The sequence below is a fragment of the Typopeltis vanoorti genome, chromosome 14, assembly GCF_054136105.1.
Source record: "Typopeltis vanoorti isolate ZY-2024b chromosome 14, IOZ_Tvanoo_1.0, whole genome shotgun sequence".
Taxonomy (NCBI): domain Eukaryota; kingdom Metazoa; phylum Arthropoda; class Arachnida; order Uropygi; family Thelyphonidae; genus Typopeltis; species Typopeltis vanoorti.
This window is the reverse complement of record NC_143562.1, coordinates 2,669,278-2,694,866: the sequence shown is the minus strand read 5'-3', so window position 1 is coordinate 2,694,866 and position 25,589 is coordinate 2,669,278. Positions and strand designations below refer to the sequence as shown.

Sequence of the window (25,589 nt, the reverse complement as noted above, 5' to 3'; positions counted from 1 at the left end):
TATCGAAAAAACTGTTTAGGATTCTCTTTAGCCTGCATGGCCAATGTTCTTTCGTAATCCTTTTTGCTTTTCTTACCACACTCATTACCCTTCTGGCATGTGCTTTATACCGTTCATGTGCCTGCCGGTCACCTTTCTCCTTAAATTCCCTCCATAGTTGTTTCTTTTTTTGCAGCTCAAGCTTAATGGTGTTATTCATCAATTTAACCCCTACTTGATTTATTATTCGGCTCTAGGTATACATTCAGACATTGCTTCATGCAAACACTTCTTAACCGCCTCCCATGTACTATCAACTTCTAGCCCTTGCGGTTGTACATGCCATGGCACTGAACCAATCAAACACCTAAGCTTGTCATATTTACCAGCCCGGTAATTCCACGTCTTAATTGTAAATTCCACACCTTTAGCCACCTCCCAAGTCAAGACCCTATGATCACTCTCACCAATTTGTGGCAAGATGGTCATATTTGTTACAGCCAAATCCTCAGATGTAATCACTAGGTCAAGCACTCTCTGACCCCTAGTATTTTCCATCACATGCCATCGCAGATAGTTATCCCTTAATAACCACATAAAATCCAATTTCTTCCTCCCGTGTGTCCTCTCCTCACTCCAATCAATGCTACCATAGTTGAAATCTCCCATAATAATTACCCTCCTTCCACTCATTTCTTCTATTTGCTTGTGCATATTATCTCCACCATCTTTTCCATCACCTGGTCTATAGCAGCACCCAATTGTATATTTTGTTCTGCTAGCTACAAACTCACACCAAATGGTCTCAAATGTGCTCTTTTCTCTATCCTGCAATTCAACTTGAATTCTCCTTGGCTGCAGCTCATCAGCCATCATCAACAATACTCCTCCACCCATTTTATTCTCCCTGTCATTCCTGAACACACTATACCCATCACATTCAATTCCACTGGCTATATTATCTACAGTCAGCCATATTTCACTAATGCCAATAACATGTGGTTTGGAAGTGCCAACCAAGGCCAAAAATTCTTCCTTCTTGTTTCTAATACTCCTAGCATTAGTGTACATGAATTGCAGACCCCCGTTAGCCCCATCCCTACCTTGATGCCTCATACTAACTATCCCATTCTGATTTGTTGTCCTTATTCGTTCGGGCATATTATACTCATTCATACACTCAACTGCCTCCCTAAGGTCTGCATATCTACTCCCCCCCCCTTAATAAATCTAGTTTCCCCGATTCTGCACATCCACTTCATTCAACAACATGTTTTCAAGTTTTCTTACACCGAATCCATTGAAATGCAAACCATCCATCTTATATAGATCCTTTCGCCCATCGAATTCGTTCCACACATCCACAAATTTGAGACCACTCGTCATGCATAACCCACGCATAAAGTCATTTGCAATTATGGCCCTCCTTCTAAACACTTCACTGTCATACTGCAGCAAAAGACTAATCATCCTAACTCTCTCACTCTTTTATTTTGCTGCCTCAAACAATTCATTCAGGTCCTCTATCATTTCCATTTTATCTCCTTTCAAATCATTCGTACCTGCCACAACTATCATTTCTTTCACCCTTTTCGTTTGCTCTCTAATAGACTCACTTACATCCTTGATGGTCGTACCAGGTTGGTACGATTTTGTCAAATCCTCTACTAATGCACATCATACTAATGAATCTCCATATGGTGGCGGATGGGTTGTCAGAGGTGGTTGGGGGTACTTTGTCAGTGACTGAGTTTAAGGAGAGGTATGATAGGTATTGGATGAATAATGGCTAGTGTGTGAGTAATCATTCTCCCACAATGAATCTTCTAGCTCCATGGAGATACCTATATAATAATAATAATAATATAATAAATTGGCATCTGCGTTGGATGAGGGAGATGGACACACAGCAGTGTACTGAGATTTTGCAAGTTTTTTAATACATTGCTGTATGAAAAGTTAATAGTCAAACTAGAGCAGGTGGGGTTGGATATTTGGTTAGTGTACTGAATTGAAGATTGGCTTTCTGATAAGAATGGGCAATTTGTGTATAGGGAACAATATCGTGGAAGAGGAAAGTCACTAGCAGTGTGCCTCAATGATCTGTTTTAGAGCAATTGCTTTTAACCAGTATTTTAATGGAGAAAATTTGAATGGGGATATTCAGAGATTTGTAGATAATGCAAGGTTGAGAACTATAGGAAGTAGAGCAGATATTATGGGCTTCATAAGAGGACTTCAACAGAATAAGTGAATGGGCACAGAAGTGGGGTTATCAGTTTATTGTTGCAAGGTAAGGTTTTAACATCTGGAATAAAAGGTGGGATGTAGCATTACACTTGGTATGGATATATTGGAGTAGCTGTAGGATAAGAGATCTGGGAGCTGAGTGGAAAGAGATGAAAAGTTTAGGGGACATATTGCCAAAATTGTGAGGACAGCGCAATAAATTCTGGCAATGATGCAGAACACAATGGCTTACAGAAGTAAGGAGATACTGCTTCCATTATATAACACCTTGCCACATTTAGTCCACATATCGACTACTGTGCACAGATTTGGTCATCTGGTTTTCAAAAGGATGAAGAGATATTGGAAACAGTCTGGAGACGAATGACTAATGTAGTTTCTGATCTCTAGAATGTTAAGTATGAAGAAAGGTTGAGAAGATGCAATTTACAGATGGTGGATAGGAGGAAGAGGGGTGAATGAATTAATGTTGAAAAGGTTTCTTTATAAAATGGTGGGAGACTGAGGGAGAACAAGAAGTCATCCCTGCAATGTATAAGGAGAGTATGAGCGAAGTAGTGAGAAGTAGGTTTTTTGCATGGGAAGTGGTGAATCAGTGGAATGCAACAACTGAAATTTTTTATGTGGTTTTTACCCATTTTTTTCATTTATTTTGTATATTTTTTGTATTTTTCATTTATTTTTTTACCTAATCTTGGAACCCTACTCTAGAAACCAAACATGTTTTTCAAGCAACTTCAGGCCTCCAATATGCAGAGTGGTGGTCTCACATCAGGCAATGAAATTCATCTCCCATGGTGCCTGCAGAGGATTAGAATGTTTTTAAGGCACAGTATGATGAGCTGTGCAATGACAGAGGGACCTCCCAAGATGAGTGTTTGACTCCATGGGGCCTGAGGATAATAATAAATCTTTAACCTAAACTCAAGATAAGCAGTGCTTTAAGGAGCTAAAATCTGAGTTTGTTAGGAAAATTTAAATGCCTTCCTCTATAGTACAGATGGAAGAGATGCAGCACATTTGAACTAATAAAGCCGCAAATTTGACTGTTTCACAGAAGGAATCTTTATATAGACTTTTTTTTTTTAATTGGAGATGAGTTTTAACTGATCTCACACAGAGGCAGCACAAATTTTTTTCTTATGGAAACTAGTTTTTGTACCCTGCACACTAGAAAGTTGATAGAAAACAAATGCAATTAACAAACCGAAAATACTAATAGTGGGTTACAGATGGCATTGTGTGCAGATTGCATAGTGCGTTCAGATGGAGGATTCAGTAGCATAGACAGTGGGTTTTGTGGTGTACAGTGTCCTCCTGTAATGAGTCATTACACTCCATGGAGGTGTCAAATAATAATAATAATAATAAAATTAATTGTGGATTTTTTAGACTGCAGGTGGAAATGAACATTAGATACAGTGAGACTAAAATTACATGTAGTCCATCTGTACTGTAATCATCTTCAAGGCTTTGAGAGTTCCCCTTTATCTGCATGTAATTCAGAGGGACAGAGGGCGCTAGTGGATCAAGTGCTACGGACGTGTTTTGAAGAGCTCCTGATTCAGATAAGTTTTACTAGGAATAATTATATATGCGTAATTGTTTAAGTAAGAGCGGCTGTAAACGTTGTACGCTACCAATATTATTAGTGTGGGGTTTTTTTCTTGCTTAAACTAAATACGAAAACGTTAATATTAGACCTAGTAACCTGCAGAGAAAAAAAAAAAATGGCGGCGGCATTGTCATTCCATGATTTTAATTTGGATTTCAGTCGGTTCGTTAAGTGTGAGGTCTGTTATATGTATTCCTTCGATTACATAAATGATTTGTGGATGTTTAGTGCGGATGGAAGAAGGGTGTGTGCGAAATGTGATTTGAACGAGGAATTGATGAATGCGAATATGAAGTAGATGACAGAAAGTGCTAGTACCGATTGTGTCGCGAGTGCACGTTTGAAAGAGAAGATGGTGAGAAAGACAGGCGAAAAAATGTTAAAAAATCAGAAAAAAAGAAAAACAGCGATTTGACAACCGTAACGGATGTTAAAAGGGACGAAAGTGAGGCGGAAAGAAACGAAATTGAGAGAACGAATGAAAGTAGAAATGGCGTGATGCAGAAATCGCAAGTAAAAAAAATCGAAAGAATGAATGATAGCGAAAAAAGAATGACTGATGGCGAAAGTTGGACGCATGTTGGAACGAAAGTACTGAACCAAAGAAAGATGAATGACAGTAAAAGTGAGAAGAATGTGTGTTAAAGTGGTTAAGTTGTTGGAGAAGCTTGTGAGAACTAGGATCCAGAGTTGGGTTGACAACAATGGTATAATCTTTGATGGACAGCATGGATTTGCTAAAGGGAGGTCGTGTTTTAGTAATCTACTTATTACAATAAAGTGACTGCTTCCTTGGACAGAGGAGAAGGATACACAGTAATATACTTGGATTTCGCAAAAGCTTTTGATAGAGTACCTCATGATAAGTTGACAGTCAAACTAGAGCAGATGGGGTTGGATATTAGATTAGTGCATTGGATTGGAGACTGGCTATCTTATATCGTGCAGAGTTGTGAATGATTGGAATGCCTTGCCTGAGAGTGTGGTGTCTGCAAGGAGTCTGAATGTGTTTAAGGTATGATGAGATGTGTGTGAGATAAAAGGACCTCCTAGATGAGTCTTTGACTCCATGAGGTCTTGTTTAATAATAATAATAATAATAATTCTTTTCAGTTTTTAGTTTATTTTTATTTATTTTTTTTAAATATCAACCCCACACAAGAGAGGTCTCAAAACCTATAATATGACAGTACAATGTGCATACAAATGATTAGAGAGAAAATGTTAATGTATTTCTTGAAGAGTTGAGGTTGTAAGCATTGGGGGAAATAACATGGAGAAAATCTGTTCCAAAGGATGGAGGGTCATAGAATGAATAGAGTAAAAGAATGAGAAGTTGGTTCAGTGATGCCGGAGCTGAAAAGTATATGGCTGTTGACCAGCGATGCCCATACTCCTGCATTATTAAAGGGAATTAGAGGAAGAGTCATGGCCAGTATAGCAGGGTAATGTCCATGGAAATACCTTCAGAAAAGAAGCATTACAGAAACAGTGTATCTGTGGGAAAGTTATGAAGAGAGAGTGCATGAGACAGAAAGAGAGAGGGAGAAATCATCTATAAAGTGAACAGATGACCCTCTCTTCTGGACACAACAAGCATTCTTAGGAAGGTTTTTTTGGAATGCAACTCCAGATATGAGAATGATATTCAAAGTTTAGTGGATTTTGGATTTATAATGTGTTAGGTAGAAAGTGGTGGGTAGAACAGAAATAATGCTTAGAGCAAAAAGACTACCAAGCTTTTTTCTAGCTAGATGTGAAAGTCGGTCTAAGAAGAGAAAACTAATCCAGGTGGATAAGCAGAACAGTATCAAAAATGAAAGGGGAGTGAGAAATTGTCTTTATTCTGGGAAATAAGGCAGGACTGCATTTTTGTAGCATTAAAATTTATCCCACTCAACTTGAGAATGGTTAGAAGATTGAGGTGTAATAGACACAGCAATAGAAGATCTTGAAGCTCGAGTTATCTAAAACTACAAGTTATGTGAATGAAAAATGCACTTGGCTTTCCAACAAATGTACCAAAGATTATCTGTTAGAAAAGACACGAATAAGAGTCTGGGATTTTGAGTAGAATGGGAAATAAAGTCGCTCAATACAGAAATTTCAAACATCATCCTAATTGGTACCATTGTAGTCCCATAGGATATGAGGCTGAGAGAAGGCCAATGTGTACAACAAGCAACATGGACAAGGTTATGGTTGGAGTTGCCAAGAAGAGAGCTAATGTCAGTGGTGTATGTGGAGGGAGAATAATAAAGATTATCTGCAATTCTGGTAGGTAAACAATTTGCATTAGATCACATCAGACAGTAAACAATTCAGTTTTTCTCTTCCAGCTTGGTCTATGGAGTTAGAGGAGTCTCAGAATTGTGCATGTTGAAATCTTGGAAGATTATCTTATCATTTGAGTGATTAGACTATACACAATCAATTTTCAGAGACAGATAATCAAAGGGAAGGTTATATGAATATATAACCTTCCCTTTGAATATATGAATGTTGTGATAAATCTAAATAAGGTATTTCAGTTATTACATTCAAATACTACAGAGCTAAATCCACTTGATATGACCAAGAGATAGAGGGTAGATGAATACTGCTGGGCTTGCAGGCTGAGGAAATGGGTTTCTGCACTTCTGCTAACAGACTATGGTTTCATATTCCACTGTAGACATGGATGCTGGTGAATGTCATTATGGCTATACAAATTTTATCATCATCATCACCATTAGCCAAGCAGTTAACATACCCACTCTCAAATCAACATGCTGTGGGTTTGAACCCAGTATGGATATTTATTATTGCCTTTAGGTGGGAAATGAATTTTGTCTCCGTCATGCCCCCACCCCCTCCGCTTTTAAAGGCTTGATGTGTGGGCTGAAAATATTTGGTATCCAGAGCTATGGCTATACAAATTTTATCATCATCATCACCATTAGCCAAGCAGTTAACATACCCACTCTCAAATCAACATGCTGTGGGTTTGAACCCAGTATGGATATTTATTATTGCCTTTAGGTGGGAAATGAATTTTGTCTCCATCATGCCCCCAACCCCCACCCCCTCCGCTTTTAAAGGCTTGATGTGTGGGCTGAAAATATTTGGTATCCAGAGCAGGGTTCCTGGAGACCAAACAAATAAAATAAATTAAAAACTATATATATATATATATATATATATATATATATATAAATAAAAAAAATATGATTTTAAATAAAATTGCTTAGCCCATCTAGGGTGCTATAGTAGGGGTGGTCAAGTTTCCTAGGTCCAAGAGTTGCACAGAATGTTTTTCAGATGTTTATGAGCCACAAGATATTTTCTAAAAAATTGATTATTAAAAACAGATGCAGATACATATAATTACACTCACATCATTGGCTGCTTAATTAAAAGTAAATTTTTCCATCCATTCCTGCTTAAAAACTCTATTTTCTTCTATATATTTCCATTTCTTACACTTTGTTCAGTAATTTTAAACAAATAAGTGGTAGTGTAACTTTTGCTTTTGCAGCTGAGAAAAGTAACCAGCATTTCTTAGAAATGCAGTTACTTTTCTCCTTAGAAACCAATTTTAAAACAGACTTATTCATCACAAAACAATGCTCACAGAGAAATTTGTTGGTTACTTCTGGATACTGGCAAGTTGCAGCTAATGTTAATTACATTGGTTCATGTCAAGCAGAACAAAATGTCATATGCATGATGGATTTTATCATCATTTAAACTTTCTTCATTTTTTTATTTCTTAATGTCAAAAATATTATATGTATTGTATTCTACATATAACTCCGCCATGAGAACCTTAAGGGGTCTCATGCCAAGCCAAAGCCTGGATAAAGGAGGAGGGTCGGTCAAGAAAAAACACGAATGTTATATAATCAACAGCCTATACGATCAACAGCTAAAACATGCCGGCTGAGATATCGCCCAGATGAACAAGGTCAGCAATTGGGGTTGGATCGAAAAGTGGCATACCGAAAGGAAACAGAAACTAACCGAACTACTATCAGTAGGAACATGGAAAATATACAGACACTTTGGATTTCAGGAAAATTAGAACTACTTCACGAGGAAATGAAGAGATATCAGTGTGATATACTAGGACTGGCAGAGATGCGATGGACATCATCAGGAGAGATAAATGGATGCAAAGTCATATGGTCAGGGCATGACATCAAGCACGAAGCAGGAGTTGGTTTCCTTCTTAACAAAAGAGCTAGAGAGGCTCTTTTGGCTATAAACAAGTCAATGAATGAATGATGGTAGCAAGATTAACTATTTAACGTATCAATAGTCCAGATATATGCACCCACAGCTGACAGCACAGATGAGGATATCGACTTATTTTACAAAGATCTGACAGAGACGATAGAAACAATACCAAAGCAAGATGTATTAATTATTGAAAGAGATTGGAATGCCAAAGTTGGAATAGATAATGATGGTTGGGAAAGCGTCATGGGAAAAATATGCTTTTGGAGAAAGAAATGAATGATATAAAAATGTTAAAATTTGCAGTGGACCACTAGATGATGATCTATAACACAAAATTCCAACAAAAGGACTGTAGAAAACGGACGTTGCGATCAAATGATGGGAAAATCAAGAACATGATTGATATGATTATGATTAAAAAAGGTGGATAACATCAGTTCAGCAGTGTCGAACTATTCATGGAGCAGATAGAGACAAGGATCATAGTTAAGTGATTGCAAACATCAAGTTGAAATTAAAAAGAAAATATAAACCTGATCATCAGAAACGAAGAGATACAGCAAGAATAAGTGAAGCAGAAAGGAAGAAAGTACAGAACAGTGTTAGAAGAGAAACTTAAAAGTGTGGACAAAGAAAAAAATTCTAATTTAAGAGTGAAAGGAGTAATGAAGGCGATAGAAGATGCAGTTGAAGAAACAGTACCAGAAGAAGAGAAGATCAAAAAGAAATGGATTAGCCAAGAAACATTAAAGTTAGTACAGGAGAAAGGAATGTTGAAGGTAAGAAGGCATACATCAGAGCAAATAGAGGGGGAATATATAAAAGAAAGTGTAATGAGGTGAAAAAAGCAGTCAGCCGGATAAGATGAAAGGGTTAGAAGCCCAATGTAATAACACAGAACAGCACTATGGAGAGCAAAAAATTAGGGAGGTGTACAAAATGATCAGAACCATCGATAGAAGGTGGCAACCAAAACAGACCACAGTTAAAGATGAAAAAGGCAAAGTATTGATGAATAAAGATAAAATTTTACAGTGGTGGACAAGATACTGTAGTGAGTTATATGAAGAAAAACTAGATAGTGTTGGGAAACTGACTGAAGAATTGAAGCAGATATCACCACGAGGTAATGAGTATGATATGGACATTTTAAGAGGAGAGGTAGAAAAAGCAATAGGATGGCTAAAACACAACAAGAGTCATGGTAATGATAACATCACTGGAGAAATGATTAAATATGGTGGCGAAAGTATGGTTACAGAAACGCACTAACTATGGAAATAAGGGAAAATGCCAAAGGAGTGGGTGAAATCAATATTAGTGATATTATACAAGAAAAGAAATAAGCTAGAATGTAAAAATTATAGAACAATTGCCTTGACAAGTAATCTTGATAAGATAACGATGATGAGATTGACAGAAAGATTGAGAGCACAATTGGAAGCATACCTTGCAGATGAACAAGCAAGCTTGCTTTGTTGATTTTCAGAAGGCATTTGACAGTATCGATCAGAAAGTAACATTAGAAGCACTAGAATCCTATGGAATTGACAAAAAAACTGATAGCCCTATTAAATGTTTATAAGAATAGAATAACAGCAATTAGAATGGGCGAGGATTTGGGGAAATGGTTTAGAACAAGCAGAGGTACTAGATAGGGGGACCCAATATCACCAAGAATTTTCATTGCACATTTAGAAAGAGCAATAGATAAAATGAAGGAAGATGCAAAAGGAATATCAGTGCATGAGATGATAATTAACAATCTGAGATTTGCAGATGACATTGTCATTATTGAAGAGACAAAAGAGAACTACAAAAAACATTGAAACTGTTAAATGAGGAAGGGAAGAGATTTGGATCATATTTTCTGCATCATGCCCTCTCTTTATTGCTAAAGTCACTCTCTCTATTGTTCTGTCAGACAAGCACTCCTCAGGCATACTGCTCTCTATACCCTTCATCATTGAATCACCATATATTATACCACTCATAATTTCATTCAAACTCAAACAAGAGTCACTCACGGTCTCATTTTCAACACTATTCAGCATGACTCTCTCCAGTTTCCATGTTGAGGCTTCAGTGCTGTGAAGAATTCATGTTGGAGGTTTAATGGAATATTATCAGCACTGAGAAAGGATTAAAACTAATTTTAATGCTTCCAATATTTTGTCTCCATCATAGAGACAACTTCAGGGATTACAAAAAACGTTTTGTAACAAATACAATACAATAGTGAGTGAAACTAAAGTCCTATCTAGGTGGTGCACCCTCTATGGGCATTTGCAGGTGGCCTAGGATGTAAAGAGGGATCTCTGATAATTAATGTTTCCCAAATTTTTGGAAGTTTAATTCAGCCGTATTTGTTTAAATTAGGTTGATTAGGTTAGCCAGATCATTAAAAAAGTACAACCCCCATACAGCCCCACCGTAAACTTGCTACCCTTATCCATTCCACCAAAGATCAGCTCACTACTCTCTCAGTGCCTGGAGTATATATATAGAGTACCTTGTGCCTGTAAACTGGCTTACTTTGGACAGACAGGCAGATCAGCAACCATCCGGTTAGAAGAACACAAGTCATACATCTGCAATTACAATTATGGTCAATCTGACCTTGCAGACCATGCTTTGGATATAAACAACAGAATCTCCTGGAATCCACCATAGTAAATATCAAAAAAGAAAGACTGTTCTTTGAATCTGCATCTGCACTCAGAAATCAACCTAATTTAAACAAACATGGCTGCAATTAAACTTCCCAAAATTTGGGAAACATTAATTATCAGAGATCCCACTTTACATCCTAGGCCACCTGCAAATGCCCATAGAGGGGTACCACCTAGATAGGACTTTAGTTTCAATCACTATTGTATTGCATTGTATTTGTGTGTGTGTTGTTACAAAAAGTATTTGTAATCCCTGAAGATGTCTCTGTGATGGAGATGAAATATTGGAAGTATTAAAATTAGTTTTAATCCTTTCTCAGTGCTGATAATATTCCATTAAAAACCTCCAACATGAAGTCTCCCAGTTTCATTACTTTCTCTCAACACTCTTTTACTTACTCCCTCACTTTCACAACATCTCATTTCTTCTAGACCTCGTGTGCTTTCATTCTGTTGACTCCCAATCACTTCATACTATTCATTACTTCATCGTTCACAAAAGTCTCTCCCTTACTTAAACCTGTTCTAGTTACTTCAGCTAAAGTAATCTCCATAGTCCTAATTTCTCTATTCAACACATTTAACTCGGTTTTAATATCCTGAACTTCCTTACATTTCTTCATCACCATCCTCCACATTCCCTGGCCTAGAGTAACATCCAATTAAATATGTCTTCCTGTAAAACCTCCACATTACACAACACTGCCTAATAACCATTGTCACTATTTCCCTCTTTTATGTCTACCTTATGTGGACATAATTCTCCTGCTATCATCAGTTTAATAATATAATATAATATAATATAATATAATATAATATCTTCTTCTTCTTCAGAGGCTGTGTAGCTCAGTGGATGTGGTGTTTGCACACCACCGTGCTTGGCCGCACGAAGGAAGACTTCAATAATAATAATAATAATAATAATAATAATAATTTCGAGTCTAGTCGGCGACTAGAGGAAATTTTTCTAAGCCTTTTTTCGACCGGTTCCCGAGTTAGTCGATCTCTGGCACGGGCAAGCAGGTTTTTCCTCCCGGAAATTCGGGTTTTTCGTCCTGTAAACTCAAGAAAATCGACCGTAGAACCCACATTATTTCAGACATTAAATATATTGTGTTAGGGTTAGGGACCACGAGATGGCGACACATTTGAGCCGTCTCTCTCTTCACTGCGTACCGCTTAATTAGTGATAGCTTTGGGCCATCTGTCTCTGATTGGGTACCAGTGGAGATTGAACTGCCCACTCAGTCTCCAAAAGTTAGATAGGGCTAAATGGCCTCGCCTACTCCTGTATACGGGAATAAAAAGGCGTTAGCTGATTTTTTTTTTTAGATCTTCTTCTCTCTTCCATCATCTACGTGGATGATGATGAGGCGAAATGAACTCTTTCCACTTCTGTCTGTCCCTGGAGAGAGTCCGAACAATTCTGTCCAGTTTGGTGTCGCTTGTTGTGATTTGGTTTTAGGTCCTCTTTTATTTTGTCTATCCATCTAATTCTGGGCCGTCCTTTGGATCTTTTACCTTCCATCATTGTATTTAGATGGCAGTCTTTCTATTCCCATTCTGGTCACATGGCCAAACCATCGCAGTCTTCTTTCTTGGATTTTGTCTATTATTGTTATTTCTTGTTTTAGTCGTTTCCTTATGTCTTCGTTTCTTAGTCGATCCAGCAGAGATGTTCCAAGTAATCTTTTTACCAACCCATTTCAGTAACTAATAATTTTTTCTCTTCAGCCTTTTTGAGATTCCAGCATTCACTTCCATAGAGGAGTATTGGGATAATGTAACATAATATAATATTATATTATAATATTATAATAATATAATATTTTATTAATATAATAATAATATAATATAATAATATTTTTATTATATATATATATATATTATTAATTCACTTATGTTTATCTATTCTTTATTTTTATTATTATTACGTGACACTTCCAGGGAGCCCAAAGACTCATCAAGGAAGGACACCTAGTCCACCACTCAAATCCACCAACAACAACTAACCGCAACTACACCATCTAACATCCATCACCACCACCACTAGTATTTCCACAGACAATCACAAACATCCATGCCCACAGCAGGATTCAAACCCGCAGTATTTTGGCTGGAGAGCCAATATGCTAACCATTCAGCCAACTAGGCCGGCATTTATTTATTTGAGGTGAGTATCGAGTCAATCAGTTTTTGATGCAGATTTCTAATACTATCTTCTTGGATAATAACAAATTTAGTTTAATCCTTTATCCAAGTGTGAGCAAACAAAGTTTGCGCCTGAAAGTATCTTCAGGACTGGGGTAGGGTAGTACAACACTGGACAACTCGTTGCAAAAGTAGATCAAGCTAACATCACTCCTATCTCAGTATCTCCCATAATGCAAAACACATCTCCTTGCGGATATGTATAATGTTATGCATTAAGGGAAGGGCCACTACCCAGACCAGTTTTGACCTTTATTGAGGTCTCTTCAGTGGGAGCCAGGCCCAAGTGGTGATACCAGGCAGAAGCATTAGCAAGGTCATCTCTACCTATAGGAGTTGCCAAACGGTGTGCCACCTTTTTATTAAATTATTCTGGATTTACAGAAAGATGTTGAAAGTTTATTTTTCACTTGGTTAGAATATAATAAATTTAGTTTAATCCTTTATCCATGTGTGAGCAAACAAAGTTTGCACCTGAAAGTATCTTCAAGACTGGGGTAAGGTGGTACAACACCGGACAACTTGTTGCAATTGAGTGGGTAAGTTTTGCAGTTTCCTAATTTTACTTTTCATTAGATTCTCATGGCTTTTGTGATTTTCATCTTGCTTGTATTAATATTTGTGAGATTACCATAAAATTATCTGAATATATATCATTACCTCTATAAACTGTAGTGTCTCTTATTTGTGAAAATAGCTTTTTTGTTAACAGTTAGTTAGTCTTAATGACCATAGTAAGCTGGTGCTCCAAGTATATTTATAGATATTATTTTTTTTCCAGAAGAACTGTTTGTGATTTTTAATTCACAGAATGATGAGCTGTTTCCATTTTGATTTTAACATTGTTCTCCACATCTGCCTATAATCTGTGGAATACTTATTAATTGTGGAATACTTATTTTATTATTTACAATAATAAAATAAGACAACAAAAGGAACACTTAACACCTACTTACATCATAGGCTCCAGCTTTAATTTGAGCATATAATCTGTGTTGATCTTCATCCCAAAATGGAGGATATCCAACTAATAGTATATACAAAATAACTCCTAAAATGTAAAAATAAAAATAAATAATGAAAATAATTATCACTAAAAATCAGTACTGTACACATTTATCACATTAGGAAATTGAAACATTTTAAATAAACTGTTTATTATAGAATATTTTTATTTCAATATTATACTGTTTGCTACACTGTCAAATATTTTTGAAACCGATGAAACATCAAATAAAGGTATATTCAACAACCTTTATATAAAATTACATCTAAAAATGTTTATATTAATGTACCCTGGAAGTTACAAAAGGAAGTTGAGAGCAAGAGGGTAAGGGATGGTTTATTTGCATGAAGGATAGCTGAATCATGGAATGCCTTGCCTAATACAGTGGTGAGAGCATGAAATATCAATGAGTTTGAAGGAGTGGTGTGATAGACTGTGTTTTCACAGATGGGCCTGCCATGATGAGTCTTGTGACTGCATAGGGGCATAAATCACAATAATAAAATAAACATGCAAAATTTATTATTATTATTATTATTCAGGCCTCCATGGAGTCAAAAGACTCATCGTGAGAGGGCCTTTCTTTCCCAAAGTCTTGATAGACTTTGTGAAAGATTAGAACTTCCCAGTGTCAACCCTGTAACCACCTCTCAACAGTTTACAAGTCTCAATCATACCTCTCAAAATCATATCAATCAAACTCCGCAGTCCACATTCCCTCAGCAGATCCTCAAAACTATCATTGTACAGTCCTGAAACCATCCTTGTTATCTGCCTTTGTACCCTTTCCACAGTTAATTTATCCCCTTCAAATCCTGGGAACCAAATCTGAGAACAATAGTCCAAGTGTGGTCTGATCAGGGTCTTATACAACAGAATAATTGTTTTATCACTGCAGGACAGCATCCTTCTCATTACTGCAGCAATCCTCTGTGTTACCTTCACCACCTTTGTAATATGTCCTCTAAACTTCAGGTTTCTATCAATCATCAACCCCGGATCTCTTGTCACCCCTACTTCCTCCAGTATAACTTCTCCCATAGAGTATGCAGTGTCCCATCGATGTTTCCCAAACCTCAAGAACCTTACATTTTGCTGCATTAAACCGACACCCCTATTCATTTGCAAATCTATCAAGCTTATTCAAATCCTCTTGCAGGGCTGGCACATCTGCACTATTATTAGTAATCCTTCCCAGCTTCGCATCATCTGCAAATAACTGAATATCCGCTTGCAATCCACTGACAATGTCATTGATATAAAGTTAAACAATATAGGTCCCAGTACTGAGCCCAGTAGGACCCAACTTGTAACCCTCTGCATCCTTGAAAATACCCCACCATACACAACTCTCTGATACCTATCGGACAGCCAATCATGAATCCAGTTGACCAATCTGACATCCAGACCCATATGCTGCAACTTAAATATCAGATTATCATGTGGCACCCTGTCAAATGCCTTTGCTAAGTCTAAGAAAATGGCAGTATATGCTTTTCCCTCATCTAATGCTCTTGTAACTTTATCATAAAAGGCTAGCATATTGCTAAAACAAGAGCGCCCTTCACAAATCCAGTTGACTCTCACATATAACATTACCCTCATCTGCCCAATGCCCTATACGGTCCTTCACTACTTTCTCCAAGATCTTATTAACTACTGATGACACACAAACTGGTCTATAATTAGACACTTCCAATCTCCTACCGCCCTTATGCAATGGCATTATCTTATCTTCCTTCCATTCCATGGGCACCTTTCCAGCAGCCAGACTTTCATTTAAAAGCCAGGTCAAAGGCACTGTCAGTTCCCTAGCACATTCTCTCAAAACTCGTGGTGAAATACCATCCAGTCCCACAGCTTTACTGACATCCAGAGTACTCAGTATTTGAAACACACTCTTCTCCCGTACCTCTAAACCTCGAACCTGTCCTTATCCCTCTAGCATTAAAACTGGCTCCTCCAGGATGAAATACTCCAATAAAGTGTTCATTGAACAATTCCAGTATTCCTCTGCATCAGTCGCTCTATTCCCATTTTTATCCCACAATATCATTCTTCCACAGTCATTTCTCCTCCTACTGGCCACATATCTAAAAAATTCCCTAGGATTTCCTTTGGATCTTAGGGCTATCTCTCATATTCCAGTTTCGTCTTCCTTACCATACTAGTCACACTTCTGGCCTGTGTCTTATGCTCTTCATACATCTTCTCTTCACCTGCCTCCTTATATCTCTTCCACAGCCTCTTTTTCGCATGCAATTTTTGTTTAATATTGTTTGTCATCAACTTTACTCCAAATTATGTCCTCTTGTTCACTCGTTATATACCACTTGCCATTGCTGCTAACTAATATTCTTTCATAATTTCCCACGCACTAATGATATCCCTGCCTTCAATCCCTCCCTCCATGAAACTTTCCCAAGTTGACATCTTAGACTATTATAATCACCTGCCTTATAATTCCACAAACGTTCCCATCTCTTTGATACTCATGTATATCTATTCATTTTCCAAGTCAAAACCATATGGTCACTCTCTCCAACTGGTGGGAGAGATGTCATCTCAGTTATTATCAACTCTTCTGATGCTATAACCAAATCCAAAATTTTTGAACCTCTTGTTCCCTCTGTTACATGTTGCCTAAGACATTTGTCCCTCAAGAATTCTAGAAATTCCATTCCCCTATTGCTACATGCATCTTCCTCTCTCCAATTTATACTGCTGAAGTTAAAATCTCCCATAACAATCATTCTTCTTGCACTTGCCAAACTTAGCTGTCTAAACATCTCCTGGTGCCCATCCTCTGTGCTCCTGGGTCTGTAGCAACACCCCACTAAATATCCTGTCTTGCCCACCTCTACCTCACACCATATGCTTTCAAAATCATTAGTGTCACTGCCTTCGAAAGTCTCCACTCTTAGAGGACATAGGTCGTTACTTATCATAAACAGTACTCCACCACCATGCTTTCCCTTCCTATCCTGCCAAAAGATGCTGTACCCAGCGACTTCTATCCCTGTTATTATATCCTCTTCTGTCAACCACGTCTCAGTGATTCCAATAATTTTTGGCCAGGCTGATGCTATCTGCACCACCAATTCCTCTCCGTTATTCCGGATACTCCTGGCATTAGTATATAGCATATAAATGCCATTGTTTCTATACCCAGCATTATCTCCTCTAGACTCCACTAGGTTCAGTGTTCTTTTTTTTATATCCACATAACTGATAATTATCAATAAATTAATTATTATTTAATAAATAGCCATATAACTTCATTTCAGCATTGTAAATTATACTGAAACAGTGGATATTAAAGATCCAACATTATTTTAAAGCTGAATGTATGCAGAAACTATCAAAGTTTCATAATTTTGACCAGAGAGCTTATGAGAATCCAATCCTCAGCATCATAGTTGCCCTTGCTTGTAACTACTTAAATGAACATGATTAATGTTGCCCAAGCATCTGCTATATTCATCGTTTATTAGTGCACTTCGTAAAGGTTTCACTGGCTGACAATTGTTTCAAACTGGTTCATTCTCTTCAGACACCAGGCAGAAGAGAACCAAGATAAATGTTATGAAACTGTCATAGTTTCTACATACGTACATATGGCTTTGAAATAATGTTGAATCTTCATTATCCACTATTTCTATATAAATTAATCACCATTCACATTAAACAGGGCAGTAAAAGTTACCAAATTTCAAATGATTAAAGTCAGAAAAGTTTTAAAAGAGGTAAACCATGAGTAGACATATCGGTACACAATAAACAATGGAAAAAACTCACATAGAAAGATTATTTATTAGTATAATTTTCGCCTGTGTGTCACAGGCATCTTCAGTACATTAAGGTCAAAAATTAAACACTAACTGACAATTCCAAAAAGCGCCACCTAAGTAGCTGGTGTAAGATAACTAAAAAGGTCAATAACTTTCCTAAAAAAAAAAAAAAAAAAAATTAATACAATAAAAAGTTAGGAAAGATTAGCTGATTTGTAAAGTACTATCTCCTATAAAGGGGATAGACGTAAGCCGTCGGATCTGTTTAAGTTAGGAGAATGAAGTATGTTTCTTTATAAAGGCGTTCCATGAGAAACTGACTTTTGTGAAGAACTCTTGTCTTTCTCCAGTGAACTCTGTGTCTAGTAAAGATGGCATGTTCAGAAAGTCCAGACTTTTCAGGTTTAAAGTATTCAATATAAGATTGGTGTTCTTCTAGCCGAATAGAGGCAGATCTTCCCGTTTGTCCGAAATAAGATAATCCACAAGAGCACGGAATCTGGTAGACACCTGGATGATTAAGATGTGGAAGCTTGTCCTTAGGATAAGTGAGAAAGGTGGAGATTTTTCTAAACGGTCGAAAGGCAACAAAAGAAACAACATCTAAACTGATCATGATATCAGAAACGTCCAAATGAAGATCTGAAATTTTATTTTTGAAATCCAAAGTATTTTTTATATAAGTAAAGATTTATATAAGTAAAGATTATATAAGTAAAATTCTTCTAGTTGAAGAGGAGAGTAAATTAGATAAAAATTTTGAGATTTTTTAAGTGGGGCAACCTATACAATCTACGACTGGTCTCAACGGAATGCCTGGTTTATGAACTTTCAGAAGACCATACAATCTAGGTGGACGACCGAAGAAGGTTTTAAGTTTTTTCTTTTGATCTTCATTCCATGTAGATACATTATCTATAAGAGAATTAAGTCTCTTCAATTGACTCCGGGTAGGATCTGATGTAAGAGGCCTATAAGTTGAATAGTCGCGAAGTAAAAGAGACATTTTTCTCTCATATTCCTTCCTATCTTGAATCACTATAGCCTTCCCCTTATCAGCTTTCGTAATTATTAAATTATTGTTATTCTTCAGTGATTTCAACGCTTATATAAAAAATATAAATACTTATATAAAAAATACTTTGGATTTCAAAAATAAAATTTCAGATCTTCATTTGGACGTTTCTGATATCATGATCAGTTCAGATGTTGTTTCTTTATTTACAAATGTGCCTCTTTCGGAAAGTATTGAATTACTACAACAGGAATTTCCTTCAGACATTGTAAACGTATTTGATTTTGTAATAAATTCTGGTTATTTTTCCTTTAAAAATAAGTTGTATCAACAAATTGAAGGAACAGCAATGGTTAATCCTCTTTCTCCTGCTATTTCCAATTTCTTTATGGAACATTTTGAACAACGTATCTTTGACAATATTTCTCCCAGACCTACGCATTGGTTCAGATATGTCGATGACATTTTTGCTGTATGGAATGGCTCTTCTGATGAACTTCAACAATTTCTCACTAAGTTAAACGAATTTCATCCTAGGATCAAGTTTACCCTAGAAGTAGAATCAAATAAGCAGAGCCTTTTTAGATCTTCTAATTCTTCGCCAACCAGATGGTAACCTACATTTCTCAGTTTATAGAAAGAAGACTCATACAGGCCATTATATCCATGCGGAATCTCATCACCATCCCAGTCAAAAGGCAGGAACTATTAAAACACTGGTTCATCGGGCCCACTCCTTTTGTTCTACAGACGATCTTTTACAGAAAGAACTACAATACATAACTTCTTCCTTTCTATCTAATGGTTATAAGAATTGCTTCATTAAAAGAACTTTGAGTAGTTTTAATATGTCTTCCTCTTCAAACACAGAGGAAATAACGCACATTACTATCCCTTATGTACAAGGCATCAGTGAACGTATAGCAAAAGTTTTAAAACCACTGAATATTTTTGTTGCCTTTCGACCGTTTAGAAAAATCTCCACCTTTCTCACTTCTCCTAAGGACAAACTTCCACATCTTAATCATCCAGGTGTCTACCAGATTCCGTGCTCTTGTGGATTATCTTATTTCGGACAAACGGGAAGATCTGCCTCTATTCGGCTAGAAGAACACCAATCTTATATTGAATACTTTAAACCTGAAAAGTCTGGACTTTCTGAACATGCCATCTTTACTAGACACAGAGTTCACTGGAGAAAGACAAGAGTTCTTCACAAAAGTCAGTTTCTCATGGAACGCCTTTATAAAGAAACATACTTCATTCTCCTAACTTAAACAGATCCGACAGCTTACGTCTATCCCCTTCATGGGAGATGGTACTTTACAAATCAGCTAATCTTTCCTAACTTTTTATTGTATTAATTTTTTTTAGGAAAGTTATTGACCTTTTTAGTTATCTTACACCAGCTACTTAGGTGGTGCTTTTTGTTTAATTTTTTGTGTTTAATTTTTGAGCTTAATGTACTGAAGATGCCTGTGACACACAGGTGAAAATTATACTAGTAAATAATCTTTCTACGTGAGTTTTTTCCATTATTTATTGTGTACCGATAAAGTCAGAAAAATATTATTATTATTAAGATGGCTCTTCCAGGGATCTTGTGAACACGTGGCATAAGTAATCTAATGTTAACGACATCCAATCCACAGACTCACTACATACCATGAAAAGAACCCAGACATCACATATTTTCTATTACACCTTTGCTCAGCTTCTAGAAATGACCAGGAGTTCTCCCTCTACTTGCCATAAGCTGCAAATCGTTACCTGTAATAACCCCTTAGCAACTTACATGTTTCTATTATATTTACTCTAATCAGTCTATTTATCAAAATTGGAATACATTTTTTTTCATCTATCCTCAACATGTAGAATTCAACAGGCCAGATATCATCTTTATTATCCACTGCTGGTTATTTGTGACTCTCTCCATCTTCATGGAGCTTGGTGAACCATACTTGGGCAGAGTAATCCATATGCGACTTGTAAAGGAGGAGCAGTTTCCTTATTTCTGTAAGTTAGTTCTCATCAAAAGTGCAGTAATCCAATGTGATGACTTAATCACCAAAGCAATGAGGCCACTCAACTCTGTTCATCCATACCCACATACTTCTGGATTCACTGAAGTTGTTTTTGAAGTTAGTTGTTGTCGCTATATTGTGTATTTTGGTTACCGAGAAGACAGGATCGGAATCAGATGCATAACGGTGGAAGACAAGACGAAGACAACATAAGTTTTCATTATTTTATTTATATTTAGTATACTTAAATGTTTTGTTTGTAATTGTTTGTTCTTTTACTTATATAGTTATACTCCTTTATACTTATTTAGCATTTAGTTGAGACATTATTTTTGACACTAATTAGCGATACTACTTTGAATAATTGCAGCAGCAGCAATCACAAATGGCGTATGGACTCCATTTTGAGTGATATCATGAGGGATTTTATAGTATGTGGGACTTGGGGAATGTATGCGTCCCGGCGGTTGTATATGTGGCAAGTGAGAGAAAGGGGAATGCATATATGGGCAAAATGCAGGCAATGGGAGGAACTTGGTGATTTAGAAATGACAATAACCGACCTCATTGAGACTATAACTGATCTCATTGAGTCAGAGAAGGGAGATTCTCCACATAGAGAGATGATTGGTATGATAGAGGACGAGAAAAATATGAATAAAATAATGAGAGTGGGGGAGTATGGAAAAGTTAATGATATTGAAGTTTCCGTTGATGGTCTCAATTGGGAGGATGAATGGCAAATAAGAGTGGCTGGCATGCAGAGAGAGAGAGAGAGAGAGAGAGATAGGTGAATTGAAAGAGCAGGTGGAATGTCTAGGGAATGAGATGAGGTATGAAAGATGAGATTAGGTGAATGGAAGAGATGAATACAAAGCGAATCTGAGTATGAGTGAGAGAGAGTTATGTGAATGATAAAAGAAGAGAGAATAGGAACAGTAGAAGAGAGGGAATGAGAGAGAGTTATGGGAATGATAGAAGAGGAGAGAATAGGATAAATGGAAGAGAGGGAATGAGAGAGAGATAAGGGAATGATAGAAGAGGAGAGAATAGGAACAGTGGAAGACAGGGAATGAGAGACAAAGAGTTATGAGAATGATAGAGGAGGAGAAAATGGAAACAGTAGGAGAGAGGGAATGAGAGGAATGAAAGGGAGCACAGTAACCAGAGAAAGAGTGATGATGGGAAGGCAGGTAAGTAGGGGAGTACAGAGAAAAAGTGTTAGAGGAGAGAGACTGAGGGATGCATGTGAGCAATCGAGGAACAGGGTGGTAAGTGGTGTAATGTATGGAAACTTTATTTATTTATTCATATGGAGTTTCCTCCCTTTTCTCCCATGTCCATATTGGGGCGAGTTGAGCCCCCTCAAGGCGGGGGTAAATATTTATGGCTGTAGATCCGTGTGTGTTCACGGATCTACATCCGTATCAGATGAAAGGGTGGATGAGATGATTGTGATGATAGGAACAAATGACTTGAGAGGTAATGTAAACTGGGCAGCGAGAGATATGAGATCCTTGCTTGAGGTTGTACGAAAGAAGATGCAGAGAGGAAAGATCGTGTGCATGTTGCCTAGGTATCATTGTGACAAGCTGAGCAGAAGAGCAGTAATACCTGAATAACATAATAACTAGAATGTGTTAGAAGAGAGGACTGGAATATGTGGATGCTTGAAGGGTGTTTGAGGACAGAGAGGAACTGTATGTGAGAGACCACTTACATTTGAATGAGGAAGGACATAGGCATCTGGAGAGATTGCTGTTCTGAATGAGTCATGTGTTCCAGGGTGGATGGCAGCAGGAGTAGCCTCTTGTGGGAATGGGTACATGGGAGAAGGGGGACGACATGAGGTAACGCTGAGCCCAGTGGAGTCTCGAGGGGGATAATGCTGGGTATAGAAACAATGGCATTTTTATGCTTTATATTAATGTCAGGAGTATAAGGAATAAAGGGGAGGAATTGCTGGCACTGATAGCATCATCCTGGCCAAAGATTACTGTGATCACAGATAAGTGCTTATTATAAGTGATGACTTGTGTCGTCTAAGAGTGGAGGTTTTGGAAGGCGGTGACACTAATGATTTTGAAAGCATATGATCTGAGGTAGAGGTGGGCAAGACAGGATATTTAGCAGGGTGGGGACAAGGAGACGTATAGACAGTTGAGTTTGTCAAGTGCAAGAAGAATGATTGTTATGGGAGATTTTAACTACAGCAGTATAAATTGGAGAGAAGCTTTTTTGTTGGTTTATTCGTTTATCATCATCATCATCATCAAATTCCTACCATGTACCCTCAAGGGGTGTACAGGATATGATGGTACTACATGGAAAAAAAATTACATCATTACTAACTTCCTATCTACAATTTTCCTCCAAATCAGTCTGTTACTTGTCAAGACTCAAACATTATCAGATCTCATATTTCTATCGTCTAAGGCACTTTGTGCCGTATCAATCCACCTATATCTTGGTCTTCCTCTGGGTCGTTTTGCTGCCAACTTGGCAGAGAACACTTGTTTTACTAATCTTTCTTCGCCCATTCTGTTTAAGTGACCATACCACCTGAGATTAGCTAGGCTAACACATTCCTGGATGTGGAAATGTCAAGTTCTTTCCTAATATCCGGGGCATAGGAGTGACCATTCTATTCTCGTATTTTCGGTTACGAAATCCAAGCATGCTTGGAAGGTTGTGGGCCTTAAAGGCCTGTTAAAGCCATTGGGATAGATAGATAGATTTCCTAATATCCTCGTTTTTAATATGATATTGCCATTGATGCCATCTGTTCACGCCTATAATCTTTCTCAGGACTCTCATATCTGCGGTCTCTAGTCTTTGGTCAAGTGTTTTATTTCTGACCCAGCTCTCATATCCATAAGTTAAAACTGCTTTGAACACTGTCTTGTATACAGCTCATTTAGTGTTCTGACTAATTTCTCTCTTATTCCATTGAATTTATTCAATTGACTTCCTACCATACCAGCTTTGCTGATTCTGTTGTCTATTTCTATATTTAATTTACCAATTTCAGTAAAAATCGTGCCTAAGTAGCTGAAATGTTTCACTTGTTCCACAGGTTCTCCATTCACAACACAGTTGACATTTTCAATGATTCTGCCTATTTTCATTGTCTTTGTCTTTTTATTGCTGACCTTCATACCATATATATTACAACAGCTATTCAATTTAGTCAGAGAATCTTGCAGACTTGTAGCGGATTTATTTAGAAGTATAACATCATCCGCATAAAGCAAAGAGCTGACATTAACATCTCAAATTTTGATATCATGTTTAATACCACTTTCCTTCATAATGTGATCCATATAGATAATGAATAACAGAGGGGATAATGTACATCCTTGTCTCACACCAGATTTAACATTAAACCATCTTCCTGTACTTCCTTCAATTCTAAATGCTGACTTGCAACTCAAATAAAGACTAAGTAATGCTTGATATAATGCCCCATTAACACCATATAACTGTAGCGTATTGAATAGCTTCTATCTTGGCACCTTGTCATATGCCTTTTCCAAATCGATAAAACTTAAATACAGATCTCTGTTATATTCCCATGCTTTCTCGACTATTTGTCGTAAAGTGAAGATTTGATCCTGAAAGCCTCTATTTGGCCTGAATCCAGCTTGTTCTTCACCAAGCTTTTCTTCCACAATTCTTCTCAACCGTTTCTCAAGTATACTTGCATTGATCTTGGCAGGAACACTCAGTAGGGAAATACCTCTGTAATTCTCATATTCAGTTTTATTTCCCTTTTTATATATGGGTACTATGAGAGCTCCACTCCTCATCTGGAATTCGTCCCTCTGTCCAGGCTTTCTGAACTATGCAGTGCAGCCAATGTAAGACTCTTAGACCACCATACTTCAGCATTTCTGATCGAATATCATCTACTCCTGCTATCTTTCCACATTTCAAGCCTTTGATGACTTTTTCTACTTCGAGTAAGGATATGTATTCCTGACTGCATGCCTGGTCAGTGTTTTTTACCACTGAGCTGTCATCACTGCTTGTTTCATTTAGCAGTTTTTCAAAGTAATTACTCCATACTTCAAGGATATCTTTTTCTCCCATTTTCATGTCACCTTTATCATCTCTAACTCCTTTTACAGCACTCTTTCCTCCATTCATAAGCTTCTTCAACAACCTCCAGAATATTTTGCCACCTTCTTGATATTTATTTTCTAAATTCTTGCCAAAGTCCTCCCATGACTTTTGTTTAGCTACTTTTACACACTGTTTAGATTTCTTACATTTGTCTCTGTATTCTCTAAGAGCACAAGCTGACTTATTTGACAGGAACTTTTGATATGCTTTCTTCTTTTTCTTCACTGCCTCTTTAACTTCCTGTGTCCACCAGGGAGTTCTGATATTTTTATCCTTGCAGACAACCTCACCACATGCCTCTCTGGCAGAATCAATCAATGTTTTCTTCAGAGTTTGCCACTGAATCTCCAAGGTTTGATTCCTGTTCTCAAACTCTTTCATTTTTTCTTCAATAATCTTTGTGTATTTTAGTGTACAGTTCACATCTGAGAGCTGCTCAATTTTTATTCGCTTTAAAACTTAATTACATGTTATTCTTTTCAATATGAAATTCAATTTTATCCTGCTCAAGACAAAATGGTGATCACTTCCAATTTCAAATCCTCTGTACACTCTGGTGTCCTGCACCAGGGAGAAAACATCACTATCAACAATAACATAGTCAATGAGACTTTTCTTATTCCTTGCCTCTTCTCTCCATGTGAATTTGTGCACATTTTTATGTTGGAACGTGGTGTTAG

At 37.1% G+C, this 25,589-nt stretch overlaps 1 protein-coding gene across 3 annotated transcripts in view; it reads right to left on the bottom strand.

Moving 5' to 3' along the window:
• CaMKII (Calcium/calmodulin-dependent protein kinase II) overlaps nt 1-25,589 on the bottom strand; it is a 789,323-nt gene that overhangs the window by 445,911 nt on the left and 317,823 nt on the right. For all 3 annotated transcript variants that reach the window (XM_090404176.1, XM_090404177.1, XM_090404178.1), the window contains exon 9: nt 13,905-13,999. In XM_090404176.1, the coding sequence (XP_090260302.1) occupies nt 13,905-13,999 (95 nt within the window). The remainder of the gene's footprint in view (nt 1-13,904; nt 14,000-25,589) is intronic.